Source organism: Emys orbicularis, chromosome 1, assembly GCF_028017835.1.
Source record: "Emys orbicularis isolate rEmyOrb1 chromosome 1, rEmyOrb1.hap1, whole genome shotgun sequence".
NCBI classification, from domain to species: Eukaryota; Metazoa; Chordata; order Testudines; family Emydidae; genus Emys; species Emys orbicularis.
In genome coordinates this window covers 92,335,300-92,356,667 of record NC_088683.1, presented here as the reverse complement: position 1 = coordinate 92,356,667, position 21,368 = coordinate 92,335,300, and the positions used below count along the sequence as shown (strand labels likewise).

The 21,368-nt window shown below is 44.0% G+C and overlaps 1 protein-coding gene across 1 annotated transcript; it reads right to left on the bottom strand.

Moving 5' to 3' along the window:
• Positions 1-231: 231 nt before the first annotated feature.
• Positions 232-10,208, bottom strand: DDX47 (DEAD-box helicase 47). The gene is made up of 12 exons (XM_065405382.1): positions 10,131-10,208; positions 8,892-8,985; positions 6,985-7,173; positions 6,101-6,172; positions 5,399-5,517; positions 4,429-4,500; positions 3,818-3,934; positions 3,517-3,663; positions 3,062-3,199; positions 1,406-1,476; positions 1,041-1,170; positions 232-926 (listed from the first exon to the last, which is right to left on the bottom strand). Exons 1-12 carry the CDS (start codon positions 10,197-10,199, stop codon positions 795-797), a joined length of 1,350 nt encoding a protein of 449 aa, XP_065261454.1. The 5' UTR covers positions 10,200-10,208; the 3' UTR covers positions 232-794.
• Positions 10,209-21,368: the final 11,160 nt, after the last annotated feature.

Here is a 21,368-nt window from a genome sequence, read left to right as displayed (position 1 = left end):
TTGGCATTTCTCCTCCAGCGGGAGTAGACTATATGAAGTCACTGCAATATCTGGGACATCAGACAGGTGTCACAGAAAGCATGGTGATAGCATATGCTGAGTTGACTTCACAGTAAGGGTGTGGGTGGAGATGACGTTGACCTACATGGGAGGGAAACCTCTTAAAACAGATAACTTTGAAAGTTAGCAGAAGTGGCACAATAAGTTAGAATACACAGAAAAGCAAATTGATTTGTGGTTAAGCAAAATATATTTGGAGTTTTTGCCCCAGCAGGAGTGTCTCTGTTCAAGGCAAGAATCCCATCCTGGAGCATCATATGCATACTCTGGAAAATTTAAGGTGCTTCTCAGTTTTCTTCTTCCTTCCAATTGTCTTATAAAGAGGCACTCATTGAGGTTTGGATGGTGAGTGATGATAGGCTGCAGCATGATTGGGGGAAAAGGTGTCCATAGGCCAACATTTCCCATTTAATCCCTATAAAAATGGGCTTTGCCAGGAGACTGTTGCTTCCAGGTCCAGGGGACAGTCCAGCTGCAGGAGACGACTCCCTCTTACAGCCCAGCATTAGAACAGATACCAACCCTCAGTAGGAGGACGGGTTCCAGCATACTACCAGGGTGCAGGTTCACCCTATGACTGAAGACGGTGCTGGAGACGCAAACATGATGGAAAATTTCTTTCCAACTGGCCTGCCATTTACAAGTGTAGTTCTGGAGGCTTCAGGTTTGATGGAAATACTGTGTGGTAGGTACTGCCCCACCCCACGTAAACTCAAAGGGGACAGAAGTCTTGGCTAACGGGCTTTCCTTTTCTTCATTTTCCCACCAGCCACCTTGTTCCTGACACCTGTAGCTCCCTCTGTGTCATCGTCATCATTGGCCTCATCCCGGGATCGCTTCTTTTTCTCTCCCTGCTCCCGCAACTCCTGAAAAAACAAACAACCCCCACCCCCATACAAGGTGAGCAATTGCTAGAACTCTCCACATTCAGAGAGAAATTCAGGGCAATGGAGAGAGGCAAGGGACAAAGGGAAACATACCATACGAGCAAATCTCTGGGCTTCAGCCACACGCTCTGTTAGCATCATGACCTCCTCCTCCTGTGTGGGGAATACAGGCAGCTTCTTGCCAATGAGGTGCTCAATGCGCTGGAATAGTTCCACATCATACCTGGAAAAATGAGAACCAAAGTATTCCTGGGAAGACTGATCTGTATGGGCTTTCCTTAACCACAGCCTCCACCCAGAGTCAGCCAGCCGTATGTAGCTCCTATCAGAGCTCACCACACTGAACTCTGTCTGCTCCTCAGAGCAAAAAAGATGCTCCCTACTCATGGAGCAGGAGGACAGGTGTGTCCTACTCTGAAGCAGGATGAACGAGGCAGGCACACCCTGATGGTACTTACTGAGTGACAAAGGTGATGGATTTGCCAGACCGTCCAGCTCGAGCCGTCCTCCCCACACGGTGAATGTAATCCTAAAAGCAAATATCTCAGTCAGCAACAGGATGTGCTCCGCCAAATACTGAACTGAAAACAGTCCCTGGAAGTGCACTTTGTGCCCAAGTATACGGAGGCCCCAACAAGCAGCAGGTAAATGGCTATGCAGGGAGGACTATGCATTTCCCTAGGACAAAATAGAAGCCATGAGGGAGGGGAGAAACAATGGTCAGGATTCATGCTCCAGAAGTAGCATGTGTAGCTCCCTGAGAATTGAGGGGATGGTGAAAGTAGCTTTCTAGTTTGTTCTCTGGCATTAACCCATCTCTGAATTATGGTATAGGCCTATAACAGTGCCCCTCCTCATTTTTTCCTTTTCTGACAGTCAACTGCACTGCAAAATCTGCAGGACAAAATTAAACCATTATATAAATAAGGTGAACTATCAAGACATTTTTGGGTGCAGTCTGTTGGATTGTGGAATGGTCTACGGGACGTGGAAGTTCCATTGCTAGGGTCATTTAATACTAGACAAAAGCTCTGGAGAACATACAGTGGGAAACAGCCTTGAGTGGGCAAGATGAACTAGATCTGAAGTCTCCTAACTGATCTGAGGAGCACTTGCTGGTTGTATGGTACTAACTCATTTCCTAAACCACAGTAAGGCAGATAAAAATACTTTAGCCACTTTTCTACACTTTCCATTGGCTTGTTATATGACTGCAAGAAATAAGAGGGGAAGAGGTCTGAGACAGTGAATTGCAAGGGGAGGTGTCCACAAGTAACTATTAAGATGTGGTCAACTTTTGAGAAATCCTGAACTAGATGACCTAATAGGTTTATTACTCCTAATCTACCCGTAGTCTTTTCATAATTTAAGATCTTCAAGAACAGGGACTATGTCCCTCTTATTTGTTTGCAGAGTCTAGTACACCATAAGCATTACAGGAAACAATAGTCTGTTTTAATTTCTAGAATACTGAATATTGTTTACCTAACAGCAGATATTGAGCTATAAGTTAGCCTTAACAAGCAATGCCATCAACTTGAAAAGTCACATCTGATAATGTTATGACTTACATAGAGAGATGTCCTAAGATTTTAATAACTCTTCGGGTTAAGTAAAGTGTCTATTTCCGTTTGATAAATTTGTACAATTTCACAGCACTCTAGTCTAATCAATTCTCCCTTGCAAAGAAAATCATTATGAACACAGAACAAAAAAACCCTACCACTGACTGATTTTTTTTTTTTAAGTCCACAACATACAGAAACTGGAATCATTATAAATTGGACTATTTCCCAAGATTAAAGTGGATATTTTCCCTTTAGCATGATGCAACAGAAACTGGAATTTATCCCCCTGGCACTCCCCCCATGCACAGAGAAAGCATCCCTACTTATCACGCCCCTGCTCTGCAGTACATACCAATATACCCAAAAAGCAAGACCAAGTAAAAATGTCATCACAGAAAAGAAATGGTACAGCTTCATCTAGAAGAGTGAGCTAAGAGCTCCAGTCAGCAGAGGAGAAAGAAGAGAACGTCTTCTGTAGTGAGCTTCGGTGATCAATCTTAAGCATCAGGTGATAGGAACCCCCGTTTATCAAGATGAGTATCTCACCTTGGAATGTGTGGGAATATCAAAATTTATCACCACATCCACATGTGGGATGTCCAGACCTCTGCTTGCAACATCTGTAGCCAGCAGAATGGAACGGGCCTTTGCCTTGAACTTGTTCAGGGATCCCAGTCGCTTATTCTGTGATAGTAGAAAGAAAAATAAAGAAACAAGTTTATAACTCAAAAGTTAAGGAATCAAACAGCAAAGGACTGATCCTATTCTTGTTAAACTATTGTTATCCTTCTGTATACAGAAGGATTGGGAGATTAAGCTTTCACTTGGAACAACTGATACTGGTACACTGGAATTTGGTGGCTGCATTAATGTTAAATTAAGCTCTAGGGAGCCAGCCCTACACACGTTATGGTCTCTTGCCTCTCGGAGCTGGTCATGACACAGTGGCACATCCTCATCTCATATACACCTACACAGCAAGGAGCGAGATAGACTACTACCTGACTCATCTGTCCATGGAGGGGTATGGCAGTGAAACCCAAGTTGCGGAGCAGGAGAGCTGTCCTTTGAGTGTTGTTGCAGGTACTGCAGAATATCATGAAGGAGTTCCCAGCCAGTTCATTAAGGATATAAACCAGGTAACTGTCCTGCAAGGATCAACAAACACAGCAGTGGTACAGACTACATGAGAGCAAAGGACAAGTTCAACCATAAGCCAGAGAAGATGGGAAAGAGCAGGAGAGTAACTATGAAGGAGGAGCAAGAATGGCTTTGAGGATGGGGAGAGAAGAGAGGCATTACCTTGAATTTGGAGGGGATGAAAATATAATGCTGCTGCAGTTTTTCAACTGTCTGATATTTGGAGGAAACAGCACATTTAACAGGGTCCTTCAGTGCAGCACGCTGAAGCTTTTGCACCTGAATGAGGAATCAAAATAAGTCGGTATTAGCAAGACGCTAATCCTCCAGCAACACAGCTCTAAGGCTAGGTCTACACTACGAGCTAGGAGCATGATTCCCCTACTTGTGTGCAGGTGCTAGCTCTCAAGATTGTGTGAGCATGAACGGCAGTGTAGCCACGGTAGCACTGGTAGGAGGCACGGCTGGGCCGTGCCAAGCATGTACCCACCAGTTTCAGGCAGATTTGTACGCGGCATGGCTAAGCCATGCCTTCACCACCCATGCTTCCACGGCTATGCCACTCTTATACTGGTGCTAGCTCAATGAGAGCTAGCACCAGTATACATACACGAGCATACATACACGAGCAGGGGAATCACATCCCTAACTCATAGTGTAGATGTAGCCTTAGGGAGGAGGAAAGGGGTGTAGAAACATCTATCAGATAATCCATGACCCCTTCCCCCAATTTCAACACACACAGGCTGATCTGAGAAAAGTTATGCTCTCACCTTCTTGGTCATGGTGGCAGAAAAGAGGAATGTCTTCCTGTCTCGGGGAATCACTTTTAGGATCTTATCCACCTGTAAAAGAAAGAGGGAGGAGGCAAAACCTGCTACTGAGGCACAGTAGAAGTCAAGACATGCGCCCCTTCAAGTAAGTGTTCCAAGCAGAGAATGCAGAGAACATATGAATACAGGGCCATATGCTAATCTGTCTGATATGGGAGGAGTGGTCATCGCAATAAATCACTTTCTTCTTTTAGAAGAGCCATATAAAATAAAGCTGCATTGTGGGCTGGGACACCTAGACAGTCACCATGGACTCCAAAAGTCAACAGGCAGTATATCTGCAGAAGTGTGTACATCAGCACGTGCACCTAACGAGGAACAACAAGATAAACATTTAGGGAAGAATCCAACAGAATTTAACAGAGATTAGCTCATTTCTAAAGTGTTTAAACCATTGTGTAGAATTTAAGAGAGAATTCTATGGGATGTTAAAAGTTAGATATAATTTACTATTAAGTGCTGTGGGATAGTTTAATAAAGCTATAGCAAGATTTCATTTTCTATTACAGCGGTTCTCAAACTTCATTGCGCCGCGGCCCCCTTCTGACAACAAAAATTACTACACAACCCTGGGAGGGGGGACCAAAGCCTGAGCCTGCCCAAGCCCTGCCACCCCAGAGGGGCAGGAAGGCAAAGCTGAAGCCCGAGGGCCTGTAACCTGAGCCCTGCTGCCCCAGACAGTGGGGCTTGGGCATCAGCTTCAGCCCCAGGCCCCAGCAAGTTTAATGCCAGCCTTGGCAACCCCATTAAAATGGGGTGGCGACCCACTTTGGAGACCTGACCCGCCATTTGAGAACCACTGTTCTATTAAGTCTTATAGACATTTAGAATAGTTTCCTTAAGACTGCATTGATTTCATCTGTTAAATTCTATAGGACTTTTCCTTTACGGCGGGTATTGTAGGCCTCACCTCGGTCTCAAAATCCATGTTGAGGATCCGGTCAGCTTCATCCATAACCAGGTACTTAAGAGCTCGCAAGTTGAAACCTTTTGTGTTCTCCAGATGGTCAATCAGACGGCCAGGTGTTGCTACCAACAGACAATCAAAAAGAAAGGTAAAGGTGACAGTAATGGGAAAAATGTCCCAGAATGCAGTCCACGTAAGGAGGGAAGAGGCACTGCAAGTGAGGAGGAGGAACTCTGCTATAGAATTGGCTTCTTTTGCTTAAGATTGTAAAGGCAGTCACAGCAGTATGGAGCTGTGCTGGGAACTGAAGATGATTGGTGAGAAGCCAAAGCAGACTGATTTTCCCTGGATGGAAGAGCTCCTGTGCACCAGAGCGGTCTTAAAATGAGACAACCAGACCAGGCTTTCCAAGGGAAAAAGTGGGCCAGATCAGAGGCATCCTGAGAAGAGCTCTAGACCATGGTGCTTGAGTTCTTGGGGGAGAATGGGAGACCAGTCCCAAGGCAACTTGGCTGGACAATTTTGAGATGAGCTTGCATTGCATCCACTGTCCCTTCTTCAAAGCCAAGGGGAACACAGTGAGGTTACACTCATTGCTCCCTCCAGACACATATAGGAACTTCTGACAACCAACACCACCATTTCGCATTCCTTAGGAGGCCTGTGATCTTATTACAAGCATCATTCTACATGCTGATTTCTTACCAATTATAACATGTGGCTTCTTGGCTAAGGTCAGAGCCTGTGACATCATGTCAATTCCACCCACAATAACCGCTGTGGGGAAGAAAAAAAAACAACAGAGGCAGAGTGAGTCCCCCTGGAACAGAACCAGTACAAGCCACCACTATAACCAACAATCTACCTATTCCTGTCCCCTCTCAAATACACCCACAATTTATGTATAGGAATTTAAAGCCACTTATCTTAATAGGAATTCTCTTTAACTCCATTTTGGCATCCCTGACCAGTAACTGTCTTCCCCCAGATATCCTAATCCAGATTTCAAGTCCCCAGCTCATTTACTGTCATGGCCCTATGTTTTCCACAGTCACAAAGCTAGCTGCAAAATCCACCCCTTGCTGCTAAGTTTAGCTGCAAAATCTGTGCATTCATTCAGAGTTCCTAGCCCTTATGGTTGCAAACTAAATCTTAAAACATTAATTTGAATATGGAACTGATGCAGGGAGTCTGCAAAGAAAGCCTGATAGGTGTGAACTCCCCTATTCAGTTCATTGGGGGCGGTGACTCAAATTTATGGCTGACAATTTAACATGTGGTTATGGGCGATCCTCCCCACTTCCCTCTTGGGAAATGTCCACTGCCTGGATGTACACCTCAGGGAAGACAGACTGCTACATGCTCTTTTTCACACTGAAAGGTGATATACCACCACCATAAATACTACCCCCTCACCAATGATCCTTTCCCCAATCCCACTCCCATACTCTATTCCTCTATCTCCCCTCATATTCCATACTCTCTACTCCCTTCCTTACAGTTTAACAGCTTTCTCCTACTCCCTCAAATTTTCACACAGTAACATCTGAATACTGTACAATTCTGAGGCCCATTAGAAGGCCACTCACCACTTTGGACACCAATGGAGGATCCAAGAGCTTCAAACTGCTCCGAGATCTGGAAGGCGAGCTCTCGGGTTGGTGTGAGGACAAGAGCAAAGAAGCGTTGGGGTGTTTCCAGCAGTGTCTGCAGGATGGGCAAAGCAAAGGCCCCTGTTTTTCCAGAGCCTGTCTCTGCCAGCCCGATGATATCCCGGCCTACAAGGAGAGAAAACATAAGAAAAGAGAACCCCATAATGAGATTTGAGAGACCTGTACCAGCAAGTACTCACAGGAGTGAGAAAACAAGAGGTGCAAGGACACAGCACCTGAACATGGGGTGGGAGGGATAGCTCAGTGGTTTGAGCATTGGCCTGCTAAACCCAGGGTTGTGAGTTCAATCCTTGAGGGGGCCACTTAGGGAACGGGGGCAAAATCAGTACTTGGTCCTGCTAGTGAAGGCAGGGGGCTGGACTCGATGACCTTTCAAGGTCCCTTCCAGTTCTAGGAGATAGGATATCTCCTTTTTAATAAAAAAACAAAACAAAACCAAAAAACAGGGAGCCTCCACAGATCTTTGCAGCATTTAAACATGGTTTTATTTCTATGTAACTTAACTTGAATCCCACAGTCCCTTTCATCTTCCCACTCGGTTCCAAGCAGCATATAGTTTGTCTTAGAACTTCAGGTTGCAAACCCTCACTTTACATTTCACTAAATCCAGCCATTTTATACACCATTCCCCTCATATGATTAAATATGTCAAAAAAAAAATGATCTTTGTCACTTCATGACTGATAAGGAAATCTGGTCCAGTTTTAGACACGTTTCAGGGCTTAGGAACCTTGCTGCAGACAGATCCAGTAGCAGTACCAACGTTGCTTTTGCCAAGACACTGTCTGTTCTGAGGCACATCTTAAAATAACCCCAATCCTTGCCTTCAACCAGGAAAGTTCCTAAAGTGTAACTAATTTTAGAAGTACTAATACCTATGTGGCTTTTATTCAAATGCACCTGCCAATAAGTAAGTAATAGGACAAAGCAAACACTGAAAAAATAACTCACATTTTTAAACATGTTACTGAATTGTCTTCCTATCCCAATAGTGTTCACTTGATGAATATTCTAGTGAATGAGTTTAGTGACAGGAATGTTAGCTAAAAACGTAACTGAAATCAGCAATTACAGGGTGTTCCCAGAAAGCCATTTTGAATGAGCAATTATTCACTCTGGAAACCTGATTCTAAGATACACCTTCTTTCAGGCAGAGAGCAGAAGTATACCACGCATCTATTAGGGATGTAAAAGGTTAACTGACCATAACTGTTAACCTCCAGCCTGCGCCAGGCCAGCCGGAGGGACCTTGGTTAATCAGTTAAACGATATAATTTTAATCGTTTAACTGGTTAACTTTTTAAAGGATATTTACATCCCTAGCGTCTATGTGACTAATCAAGACAGCTGAAATTTTAAATATTCACTACGAACTGTTAATGAAGTTGCTATAGAGCAAGATTTATTTACTGGCATTAACTGGAAAATAGTTTTGAGAAGATCATGATATACACTAATATTTGCAAAGAGGAAAAACAAATTTTGTTGAATTATGTGCTATGAATTTTTCATCTAGCTCCATTAAACAGCATGTTTACCCAATGCCGTATCTTTATAGTGCACTTCAAAACTAAACAGCTATACAGGCAGTGAGGAATACTGTATCCTTCTAAAATCGCAGGGGAGGTTTAGGGAGATCGATTGTCAGATCTCAATTAGAATCTGGACAGGATACTGGAGTTAACATTCATGCTCCTGTGGAGAGTGTAGCATTGTCTTCAATGACCTCAAGAATTAGAGACCCTTACAAGATTCACCCATATGGAGTCTACACCCTTCTTCCCACACCTGTTCTCAGAAACAGAGAAGCAGACTTTGCTCACCTTGGAGAGCCACAGGAATAGCCTCAACTTGAATTTTAGTTGGTGTCTTCCATCCCAACTGGTCACAAGTTTCACACAGCACATCTGTTACTCCCTGAGAGTAAAAGAAAAAAGGGGACAAACATCAACAAATGGCCAAGAACTACCAAGCTAGCTAATCGAATGCAGCTGACACAGTTAAGTACCTCCCAGCCAGACTCCAACCCAGTCAACCCATGGACACTCAATGCTGCACCCACAAACTGTGGGGATCGCTTTTAAGGAAATCCCTCAACTTAAAAAAAAAAAAAACCACAAAGTCAAATCTGTCTGAAAATTTTACCCCCCATTACTACAAGTATCTGCTAATATCACTATAACTAAGATCACAGGGGGGAAAAAAATCTCTTTTTTCCAATTCATGCATTCCACAGCACTTGGTATACAACCAATTGCATTGCCCCATGTCTTCCCTGTTACTTGGCTGGTTTTTTTCATAGAGAAATGGGGCAGAGAAAAACATTTAAGAACAGAATAAAGTGATTTTAAAAGAGAAAAGTTATCTGGGGGCAAGGGACTAGGACATCTTCATGTACTTTAAATTTTTTTTAACAATCATATTTTATGTTAATAGCATCTCTTTAGCTCTCATATCAAGAGTAACTGAAGCCCCAAATGAAAGCTGGACACTTTGCCAGTTAATACCCCCCACTCCCTTCCAGGATACCCCTGATGCAAAGAGGCAAATAGTACCAGCACAGCACACCTGGAGGGCTGTGTGTTCAGGTCCCACAGCAAGTGCTGGCACCAGGTCTACTTTAAACTCTCAAAGATTAAGAAATAAGCAGCAAGACTCAGCAGGCGGGGAAGGGCACAGGGTGGCATCACCCTCAGGTCCCGGGCAGGCAGCAGGGGAGCGCTCGCTATGGTCCCGACACCACCCTCGTATCTGAGCCCCGCACAGTCTTCAGCGTGCGCCTCCTCCCCGCGCGCGGCGAGGCAGGGCCGGGCTCCACAGGGGGGCAATGGAGACAGAGGGACGCGCCGCAGGGAGCCGGTAGCAGAGCCGGGAACTGAACCAGGTTCCCAGTCCCAAGTTAACCCGCACCGCCCCCCCCGCCCGCGGCTCTCAGGGAGCCGGGCGCGCCAGCGTGTGACGAGGGGAACGAACACCGCGCGGGGCCCAGAACAGGGCGGACCCGGGCAGGAGACGCCGGGCCCAGGGGAGAAGCGGGGGGGCTCGTTCTCCGTTTGTCTCACCAGGTCCTTGAAGCTCCGCGGCTCTTCCACCGCCTCCTCCAGCGGCCCATACTCCGCGTCCGCCGCCATCTTGCGCTTCACCTTTGACCCCCCGCGGGGAGCGCCGGGACATGTGGTTTCCCGAAAAGCGGCGCTTTCCAATGACGTCACATCCCGTCTCACGGGGGCGGGGGTCTGTCTCGAGGCAGGCCAATCCGACGCAGAGCATGGATATAGAAGTTGGCATCATGATATAGAACCACTATGTGTGCGCGCGGTGGGAGGGGATTATGTGTGGGGGTGAGTGTGTGTGTGGGGTGCTACATGGAGCTCCCGCCGGGGGTCAAGCCCCACTGGGGCGGGCGCTGAATTTGTTAGGGTCTGTTCTCTCAGGCGGAGTTGACCTCCAGTGTCTGCATCAAGGTGTGACCTGGCCAGCCTGGTCTGCTCTGCACCCACAGCGCTAACTCCTACTGGTTGTTTTTTGCCACCGGCTGAGGCAGTAGCCCAGAGCGCTGGGAAGGGTGTTACTCCCGGGCGGGGCAATAGGGTGTAAGTGCAAGTGTCACCCGATGATCAATATCAAGTTGCCCATAAAGCGGGTGAGAAAGGAAGCGGAGAGCTCAGGGGCATCTCATTTTGGTGCTATCAGTGAATTGTGCTTGGCAGGTTCCACCATCCTCACTGATCCATGGTGGAGTGAGAAGGCCAGAGGCGAAGAGCAAATCTAAGACTCATCACCCTTCCCTCCAGAGCAACAGGAGCTTGCTATGCTCTGGTGATGGGTTGGGGTGAAAGAAGGAGAGATAACAGTGAGAAGAGGGAAATACCAGGGAGGTGCTGAGGACAACCGTAATAGAGGCTTAAATTAAATGTATATCCCAAATAATTTAAAAAAATATATGAGGACTAAAAAATGCCACAATGGCTAAACAACAGAGTAATAGAAGCAGTTAGTGGCAAAAAGGCATCCTTTACAAATTGGAAGTCAAATTTTTAGGAGCATAAAATCGGGTAAGTCAAGTGTCAAAGTATAAGGCAGGCCAATACAGAATGTGAAGAGCAGCTACCTCAGGACGCAAAAACTAAGAGCAACATTTTTGTATGTACGGCAGAAGCAGGAAGCCTGCCAAACAATCAGTTTAAAATAATTATTCTCAAATGAAATAGACTATATGCAACAAAGGAAAATAAAACGTTCACAACTCATTTATTGGCATGAAGGGAAAAATAAAATCCTCGTTTATGGCATCTCTATTGAATATATTAAAATCTATGACAATATTCCATATAAATATAGGTGGGAAAAAAGCCCTCAATGTTTAGGGTTTATATTAATGAAAATTGTGTTTAGTGAGATCATACTCATCAGTAGCTACCACTGCCTGATGGCATTGAAGATAAAGTAAGATAATCATAATAAAACAATAAAAACAAAACAATTCCCAGAGGCTCATCATAGTCCAGAAAGATCTACTTCTTGTAGTTGTAAATTACATGGAGTTTAGCAGGCTAAAATATAGCTATGGTATCTCTAGTGTAAATGTACTTAAATCTTCTTTCAGAGATTTAAATCTCAAGCTTCTCACTTGTGTTTCCATGGAAACACCAGGGAAATAAAGAGTCTACGACCTTGATAAATAATTTTCTTTCCCAGAGAAGAATAGAAAACAATATCATTCTACATATTATTTCCTTTGCAGTCAGGGCCAGCTCCAGGGTTTTTGCCGCCCCAAGTGGCGGGGGGGGGGGGGGGGGGGGAAAGCCGTGATCACGATCGGCACTTCGGTGGCAGCTCCACTGCGCCGCTTTCTTCTTCAGCGGCACTTCGGCGGCAGGTCCTTCTCTCCGAGAGGGACCAAGGGACCCGTCACCGAAGAGACGGACGTGCCGCCCCTTCCCCTTGGCCACCCCAGGCACCTGCTTGCTGCACTGGTGCCTGGAGCTGGCCCTGTTTGCAGTAGCTTCAGGTCATATGATAATACAAGAGGGAAATAAGCAAAATGGCTTTTGTATAGTTAATGCAGACTCAATGCTTTCTCCAGTTAGTTCTTCAAATAATATTGGTAAAACTGCTAGAGATTCTCTCTCTGTCCCCTCTTAAAGATCCAAGACATGCAGGTTGGAGGCCTGGGATCAATTTTCCAGGACGTCAAGCTTGTGATGTAAAACTAAATTTCTAAATCAGGGTACCCGATAAAACCTTGAGCTCTTACTGTCAAATTTAATTAGATCTTTATTTAACTATATCAGACTGCATCTTTTCTGTATTTTCAAAGTTCTTTCAAAGTTTGGAATCTTATGAAGTATGGTCTAATTTTTAATGAATTGGTGAGGAGTATTTTTTCCTCTCCAGTTGAGTGGAACCCAAATCTACAGAAAGGCTAGATGGGATGGGGCCTTACAGTATTCGCATGTGCATTTTGAGCCCTTTGAATTGGGTTTTTATAGAAACTGTTACTCAACATTAAGTATGGTGTGGTTGTGGCATAGCATTGTAATACATTATTCAGGTTGACTCTGTTGCCTTAGCTTATTGGTTGACTTATGATTTTTGGACCTGTAATGTGAAAAGAAGCAAAAGAACTTGAGAAAGATAGTGACTGTCTTATCTGATTTTCTATCTATAGCTCTATAAATGATGAAATAATCACAAAAGAGAAAAACTTTTCCCCAAAAGCTAATGCTTTGGAAGCTTGATCACTATATGTGGGAATAAAGAGGCTGCATGGGAATAAAGAGGCTGGTGAGACCTCAACCACAAAAGACCCTAAGGCCAAAATCACCCGTTCTTCCTGGGCTGGGCTGCAGTTCTCTGTCAGTCGCATAGACAGATTGCTCCGCAAAGGACAATTTGCAGACCGTATTGGAGCTGGAGCCCCAGTATATATGGCTGCGGTGCTTCAATAAGTGACTCATGAGATTGTGGATATTGCTGGGGAAGTCGCTGCACGCAGCAAGAAGCGTCGGATTTCCCCACGGCACTTGCAGCTGGCCATTCACAGCGACTCAGAGCTCAAGAAACTTCTGGGAGGTGTCACCGTCTCCCAGGGCGGAGTCCTGCACTTAAATCAGCCTGTGGTTTTACCTTCCAAGAAGAGGAATGGCAGGAGAGCCATCAAGAGAAGGATTGCCCCTGCTCCTGTCCCTGTTAAGTGAGAACAGAGCAAAGGGGAGACTGCCACCCCAGATTTGGGAGAAATGACATTCACTTGATTGCAAGGCTCTTTTCAAATGCATCAGTCTGGTCTAATAAAAGCAGTTAAAATGCCTGGTCTTCTTTTGTGAATTAATTTCCTCTTTTACTATCCTACAATTTTAAGGGATCATTCAGTTGGTCAGGTAGCTGCATTGATAATATGGTATAAAAGCCTAGAAAGATAGAACTCAATCATTTCATTAAGAAATTTACATCAGAAATTGTCTAAATGGTGTCAAGTATCAGAGGGGTAGCCGTGTTAGTCTGGATCTGTAAAAAGCGACAAAGAGTCCTGTGGCACCTTATAGACCAACAGACGTATTGGAGCATAAATGTCTAAATCGTGTAGATTCTGGGAGGTGATTTCTGTGTTTTTTTCAGGCATTTCCCCAATAGATTGAAGATTAGGAACATTTTTCCCATAGTGAAGTTGATGTGTATTGCATGTTTTGTGAAAACAGAAAAAAGAACAAACTCATGACAGAAAAATTGAATCCATTACACATGAAGGATAAAGCCTATGGGCCTGGTTTTTCTTTTTGTTTGGTTCTTTTTGTTTTGTTTTGTTATTTTTTAGTTACCCCATTATAAAACCATTGACTCGTTTAGAGTAATATCAGATTTATACAGTATAAGTGATACTAGAATCAGGCTTTCTGAAATTATTAAATACCTGGAGGGGTTCACATAAACTCTGATCGCCTTTTTAAAGGGAAAGCATTACCCACTTGCCAGCACACAGGTATACAGGGAGACTTACAAGTAAAAGAGAGCCATCTGCAGACGATTGTCCTGGTTAATGGGAGTCATCAAGATTCCAAACTACCATTAATGGCCCACACTTTGCATAATTACAATAGGCCCTCAGAGTTATATTTCATATTTCTAGTTTCAGATACATGAGTGGTACATTTATACAAATAGGATGACCACACTCAGTAGATTATAAGCTTTGTAATGATACCTTACAAGAGACCTTTTGCATGAAGCATATTCCAGTTACATTATATTTAACTCATTAGCATATTTTCATAAAATCATATAGAGTGCAACATCACACAATGGATTTGGCCTGATGCGAGGGGTTCTCTCCAGATGCTGTTTTTAAACCGGTCTCAGAAAATAGCTCACGAACAAGAGAAGCGGCTAATCAAACCTGAGAGTGACAAATGGTGAACACTTGGGTTTCTGGAATGGCAAAGAACCCTTACCATGGGCTTGGGTGCCATGAGGGTTCTCTAAGAGACGGGAAGCATCACCAAGTTAAGGGCTCCAGAGAAACTGGCCAATATTTTCAAACTTTAGGATGCCTGAATTTCAGCCCCTAAACCCACTTTTAAGCAACTAACTAAAAGTGACCTGATTTCCATAGGTGCTGAGCACTCAAAACTCCTAGTGAAATCAACAGGAGCTGTGGGTGCTCAGCTCCTCTTCAAATCAGGCCACTTATAAGTTATTTAGGTGCCTAATTTAAGGCATCTCATTTTCAAAATGTAACCAAAGCCTATTTCATGCCGTTACAGGATGAGTTTTGCTAATAGCAGATATCACTGACTAAAAATCCAACACAAACGGTGAATCAATGGGAATGATGTCATAAAAGGATGACATATCCCCTCTGGCTTGGGTAACAAATGAAGTAGCTGCCCATTGGTTCTCAGACAACCAATCAGAAAGTATGTTTTCTCTGTCTGCACTGAGGTTATAAAAGGCTGCAGGCTCAGACAGGGTCAGCATACTACTGTGGTGATTTCAAGAGGTGGCTTAGCCAAGCCACACTTTGTCAGGCCAGTCATAATCAGGCCAGACCAGGAAGAAATCAAAGAAGGCAAAATAAGAGAGAGAAAACCAAGTGAACAGAGCCAGGAACAGAAGGAAAGAGAGTCAGGCAAGCCAAGCAAAGAAAGACCCAGGCAAGTGGAGCCAAGCAAGGAAACATCCACTGAAGCCAAGCAAGTCAAGAAAAAAGCTAGGCAGGCCAATTCCTGAGTAAAGACTCAGGTAAACCAAGCAGAGAAAACAAAAGAAAGCCAAGAAAGTCAAGCCAAGAGTTGCTGGAACACTAGAAGTCTGCAACATGTCTGAGACTGAGTCTGAGTCTGAGTCTGAGCACTCTGGTGAGACCTCAACCGCAAAAGACCCTAAGGCCAAAATCACCCGTTCTTCCCGGGCTGGGCTGCAGTTCTCTGTCAGTCGCATAGACAGATTGCTCCGCAAAGGACAATTTGCAGACCGTATTGGAGCTGGAGCCCCAGTATCTATGGCCGCGGTGCTTCAATAAGTGACTCATGAGATTGTGGATATTGCTGGGGAAGTCGCTGCACGCAGCAAGAAGCGTCGGATTTCCCCACGGCACTTGCAGCTGGCCATTCACAGCGACTCAGAGCTTAAGAAACTGCTGGGAGGTGTCACCGTCTCTCAGGCCGGAGTCCTGCACTTAAATCAGCCTGTGGTTTTACCTTCCAAGAAGAGGAATGGCAGGAGAGCCATCAAGAGAAGGATTGCCCCTGCTCCTGTCCCTGTTAAGTGAGAACAGAGCAAAGGGGAGACTGCCACCCCAGATTTGGGAGAAATGACATTCACTTGATTGCAAGGCTCTTTTCAAATGCATCAGTCTGGTCTAATAAAAGCAGTTAAAATGCCTGGTCTTCTTTTGTGAATTAATTTCCTCTTTTACTATCCTACAATTTTAAGGGATCATTCAGTTGGTCAGGTAGCTGCATTGATAATATGGTATAAAAGCCTAGAAAGATAGAACTCAATCATTTCATTAAGAAATTTACATCAGAAATTGTCTAAATGGTGTCAAGTATCAGAGGGGTAGCCGTGTTAGTCTGGATCTGTAAAAAGCGACAAAGAGTCCTGTGGCACCTTATAGACCAACAGACGTATTGGAGCATAAACGTCTAAATCGTGTAGATTCTGGGAGGTGATTTCTGTGTTTTTTTTCAGGCATTTCCCCAATAGATTGAAGATTAGGAACATTTTTCCCATAGTGAAGTTGATGTGTATTGCATGTTTTGTGAAAACAGAAAAAAGAACAAACTCATGACAGAAAAATTGAATCCATTACACATGAAGGATAAAGCCTATGGGCCTGGTTTTTCTTTTTGTTTGGTTCTTTTTGTTTTGTTATTTTTTAGTTACCCCATTATAAAACCATTGACTGGTTTAGAGTAATATCAGATTTATACAGTATAAGTGATACTAGAATCAGGCTTTCTGAAATTATTAAATACCTGGAGGGGTTCACATAAACTCTGATCGCCTTTTTAAAGGGAAAACATTACCCACTTGCCAGCACACAGGTATACAGGGAGACTTACAAGTAAAAGAGAGCCATCTGCAGACGATTGTCCTGGTTAATGGGAGTCCACAAGATTCCAAACCACCATTAATGGCCCACACTTTGCATAATTACAATAGGCCCTCAGAGTTATATTTCATATTTCTAGTTTCAGATACATGAGTGGTACATTTATACAAATAGGATGACCACACTCAGTAGATTATAAGCTTTGTAATGATACCTTACAAGAGACCTTTTGCATGAAGCATATTCCAGTTACATTATATTTAACTCATTAGCATATTTTCATAAAATCATATAGAGTGCAACATCACACAATGGATTTGGCCTGATGCGAGGGGTTCTCTCCAGATGCTGTTTTTAAACCGGTCTCAGAAAATAGCTCACGAACAAGAGAAGCGGCTAATCAAACCTGAGAGTGACAAATGGTGAACACTTGGGTTTCTGGAATGGCAAAGAACCCTTACCATGGGCTTGGGTGCCATGAGGGTTCTCTAAGAGACGGGAAGCATCACCAAGTTAAGGGCTCCAGAGAAACTGGCCAATATTTTCAAACTTTAGGATGCCTGAATTTCAGCCCCTAAACCCACTTTTAAGCAACTAACTAAAAGTGACCTGATTTCCATAGGTGCTGAGCACTCAAAACTCCTAGTGAAATCAACAGGAGCTGTGGGTGCTCAGCTCCTCTTCAAATCAGGCCACTTATAAGTTATTTAGGTGCCTAATTTAAGGCATCTCATTTTCAAAATGTAACCAAAGCCTATTTCATGCCGTTACAGGATGAGTTTTGCTAATAGCAGATATCACTGACTAAAAATCCAACACAAATGGTGAATCAATGGGAATGATGTCATAAAAGGATGACATATCCCCTCTGGCTTGGGTAACAAATGAAGTAGCTGCCCATTGGTTCTCAGACAACCAATCAGAAAGTATGTTTTCTCTGTCTGCACTGAGGTTATAAAAGGCTGCAGGCTCAGACAGGGTCAGCATACTACTGTGGTGATTTCAAGAGGTGGCTTAGCCAAGCCACACTTTGTCAGGCCAGTCATAATCAGGCCAGACCAGGAAGAAATCAAAGAAGGCAAAATAAGAGAGAGAAAACCAAGTGAACAGAGCCAGGAACAGAAGGAAAGAGAGTCAGGCAAGCCAAGCAAAGAAAGACCCAGGCAAGTGGAGCCAAGCAAGGAAACATCCACTGAAGCCAAGCAAGTCAAGAAAAAAGCTAGGCAGGCCAATTCCTGAGTAAAGACTCAGGTAAACCAAGCAGAGAAAACAAAAGAAAGCCAAGAAAGTCAAGCCAAGTGTTGCTGGAACACTAGAAGTCTGCAACATGTCTGAGACTGAGTCTGAGTCTGAGCACTCTGGTGAGACCTCAACCGCAAAAGACCCTAAGGCCAAAATCACCCGTTCTTCCCGGGCTGGGCTGCAGTTCTCTGTCAGTCGCATAGACAGATTGCTCCGCAAAGGACAATTTGCAGACCGTATTGGAGCTGGAGCCCCAGTATCTATGGCCGCGGTGCTTCAATAAGTGACTCATGAGATTGTGGATATTGCTGGGGAAGTCGCTGCACGCAGCAAGAAGCGTCGGATTTCCCCACGGCACTTGCAGCTGGCCATTCACAGCGACTCAGAGCTCAAGAAACTGCTGGGAGGTGTCACCGTCTCTCAGGGCGGAGTCCTGCACTTAAATCAGCCTGTGGTTTTACCTTCCAAGAAGAGGAATGGCAGGAGAGCCATCAAGAGAAGGATTGCCCCTGCTCCTGTCCCTGTTAAGTGAGAACAGAGCAAAGGGGAGACTGCCACCCCAGATTTGGGAGAAATGACATTCACTTGATTGCAAGGCTCTTTTCAAATGCATCAGTCTGGTCTAATAAAAGCAGTTAAAATGCCATGTCTTCTTTTGTGAATTAATTTCCTCTTTTACTATCCTACAATTTTAAGGGATCATTCAGTTGGTCAGGTAGCTGCATTGATAATATGGTATAAAAGCCTAGAAAGATAGAACTCAATCATTTCATTAAGAAATTTACATCAGAAATTGTCTAAATGGTGTCAAGTATCAGAGGGGTAGCCGTGTTAGTCTGGATCTGTAAAAAGCGACAAAGAGTCCTGTGGCACCTTATAGACCAACAGACGTATTGGAGCATAAACGTCTAAATCGTGTAGATTCTGGGAGGTGATTTCTGTGTTTTTTTTCAGGCATTTCCCCAATAGATTGAAGATTAGGAACATTTTTCCCATAGTGAAGTTGATGTGTATTGCATGTTTTGTGAAAACAGAAAAAAGAACAAACTCATGACAGAAAAATTGAATCCATTACACATGAAGGATAAAGCCTATGGGCCTGGTTTTTCTTTTTGTTTGGTTCTTTTTGTTTTGTTATTTTTTAGTTACCCCATTATAAAACCATTGACTGGTTTAGAGTAATATCAGATTTATACAGTATAAGTGATACTAGAATCAGGCTTTCTGAAATTATTAAATACCTGGAGGGGTTCACATAAACTCTGATCGCCTTTTTAAAGGGAAAACATTACCCACTTGCCAGCACACAGGTATACAGGGAGACTTACAAGTAAAAGAGAGCCATCTGCAGACGATTGTCCTGGTTAATGGGAGTCATCAAGATTCCAAACCACCATTAATGGCCCACACTTTGCATAATTACAATAGGCCCTCAGAGTTATATTTCATATTTCTAGTTTCAGATACATGAGTGGTACATTTATACAAATAGGATGACCACACTCAGTAGATTATAAGCTTTGTAATGATACCTTACAAGAGACCTTTTGCATGAAGCATATTCCAGTTACATTATATTTAACTCATTAGCATATTTTCATAAAATCATATAGAGTGCAACATCACACAATGGATTTGGCCTGATGTGAGGGGTTCTCTCCAGATGCTGTTTTTAAACCGGTCTCAGAAAATAGCTCACGAACAAGAGAAGCGGCTAATCAAACCTGAGAGTGACAAATGGTGAACACTTGGGTTTCTGGAATGGCAAAGAACCCTTACCATGGGCTTGGGTGCCATGAGGGTTCTCTAAGAGACGGGAAGCATCACCAAGTTAAGGGCTCCAGAGAAACTGGCCAATATTTTCAAACTTTAGGATGCCTGAATTTCAGCCCCTAAACCCACTTTTAAGCAACTAACTAAAAGTGACCTGATTTCCATAGGTGCTGAGCACTCAAAACTCCTAGTGAAATCAACAGGAGCTGTGGGTGCTCAGCTCCTCTTCAAATCAGGCCACTTATAAGTTATTTAGGTGCCTAATTTAAGGCATCTCATTTTCAAAATGTAACCAAAGCCTATTTCATGCCGTTACAGGATGAGTTTTGCTAATAGCAGATATCACTGACTAAAAATCCAACACAAATGGTGAATCAATGGGAATGATGTCATAAAAGGATGACATATCCCCTCTGGCTTGGGTAACAAATGAAGTAGCTGCCCATTGGTTCTCAGACAACCAATCAGAAAGTATGTTTTCTCTGTCTGCACTGAGGTTATAAAAGGCTGCAGGCTCAGACAGGGTCAGCATACTACTGTGGTGATTTCAAGAGGTGGCTTAGCCAAGCCACACTTTGTCAGGCCAGTCATAATCAGGCCAGACCAGGAAGAAATCAAAGAAGGCAAAATAAGAGAGAGAAAACCAAGTGAACAGAGCCAGGAACAGAAGGAAAGAGAGTCAGGCAAGCCAAGCAAAGAAAGACCCAGGCAAGTGGAGCCAAGCAAGGAAACATCCACTGAAGCCAAGCAAGTCAAGAAAAAAGCTAGGCAGGCCAATTCCTGAGTAAAGACTCAGGTAAACCAAGCAGAGAAAACAAAAGAAAGCCAAGAAAGTCAAGCCAAGTGTTGCTGGAACACTAGAAGTCTGCAACATGTCTGAGACTGAGTCTGAGTCTGAGCACTCTGGTGAGACCTCAACCGCAAAAGACCCTAAGGCCAAAATCACCCGTTCTTCCCGGGCTGGGCTGCAGTTCTCTGTCAGTCGCATAGACAGATTGCTCCGCAAAGGACAATTTGCAGACCGTATTGGAGCTGGAGCCCCAGTATCTATGGCCGCGGTGCTTCAATAAGTGACTCATGAGATTGTGGATATTGCTGGGGAAGTCGCTGCACGCAGCAAGAAGCGTCGGATTTCCCCACGGCACTTGCAGCTGGCCATTCACAGCGACTCAGAGCTCAAGAAACTGCTGGGAGGTGTCACCGTCTCTCAGGGCGGAGTCCTGCACTTAAATCAGCCTGTGGTTTTACCTTCCAAGAAGAGGAATGGCAGGAGAGCCATCAAGAGAAGGATTGCCCCTGCTCCTGTCCCTGTTAAGTGAGAACAGAGCAAAGGGGAGACTGCCACCCCAGATTTGGGAGAAATGACATTCACTTGATTGCAAGGCTCTTTTCAAATGCATCAGTCTGGTCTAATAAAAGCAGTTAAAATGCCATGTCTTCTTTTGTGAATTAATTTCCTCTTTTACTATCCTACAATTTTAAGGGATCATTCAGTTGGTCAGGTAGCTGCATTGATAATATGGTATAAAAGCCTAGAAAGATAGAACTCAATCATTTCATTAAGAAATTTACATCAGAAATTGTCTAAATGGTGTCAAGTATCAGAGGGGTAGCCGTGTTAGTCTGGATCTGTAAAAAGGGACAAAGAGTCCTGTGGCACCTTATAGACCAACAGACGTATTGGAGCATAAACGTCTAAATCGTGTAGATTCTGGGAGGTGATTTCTGT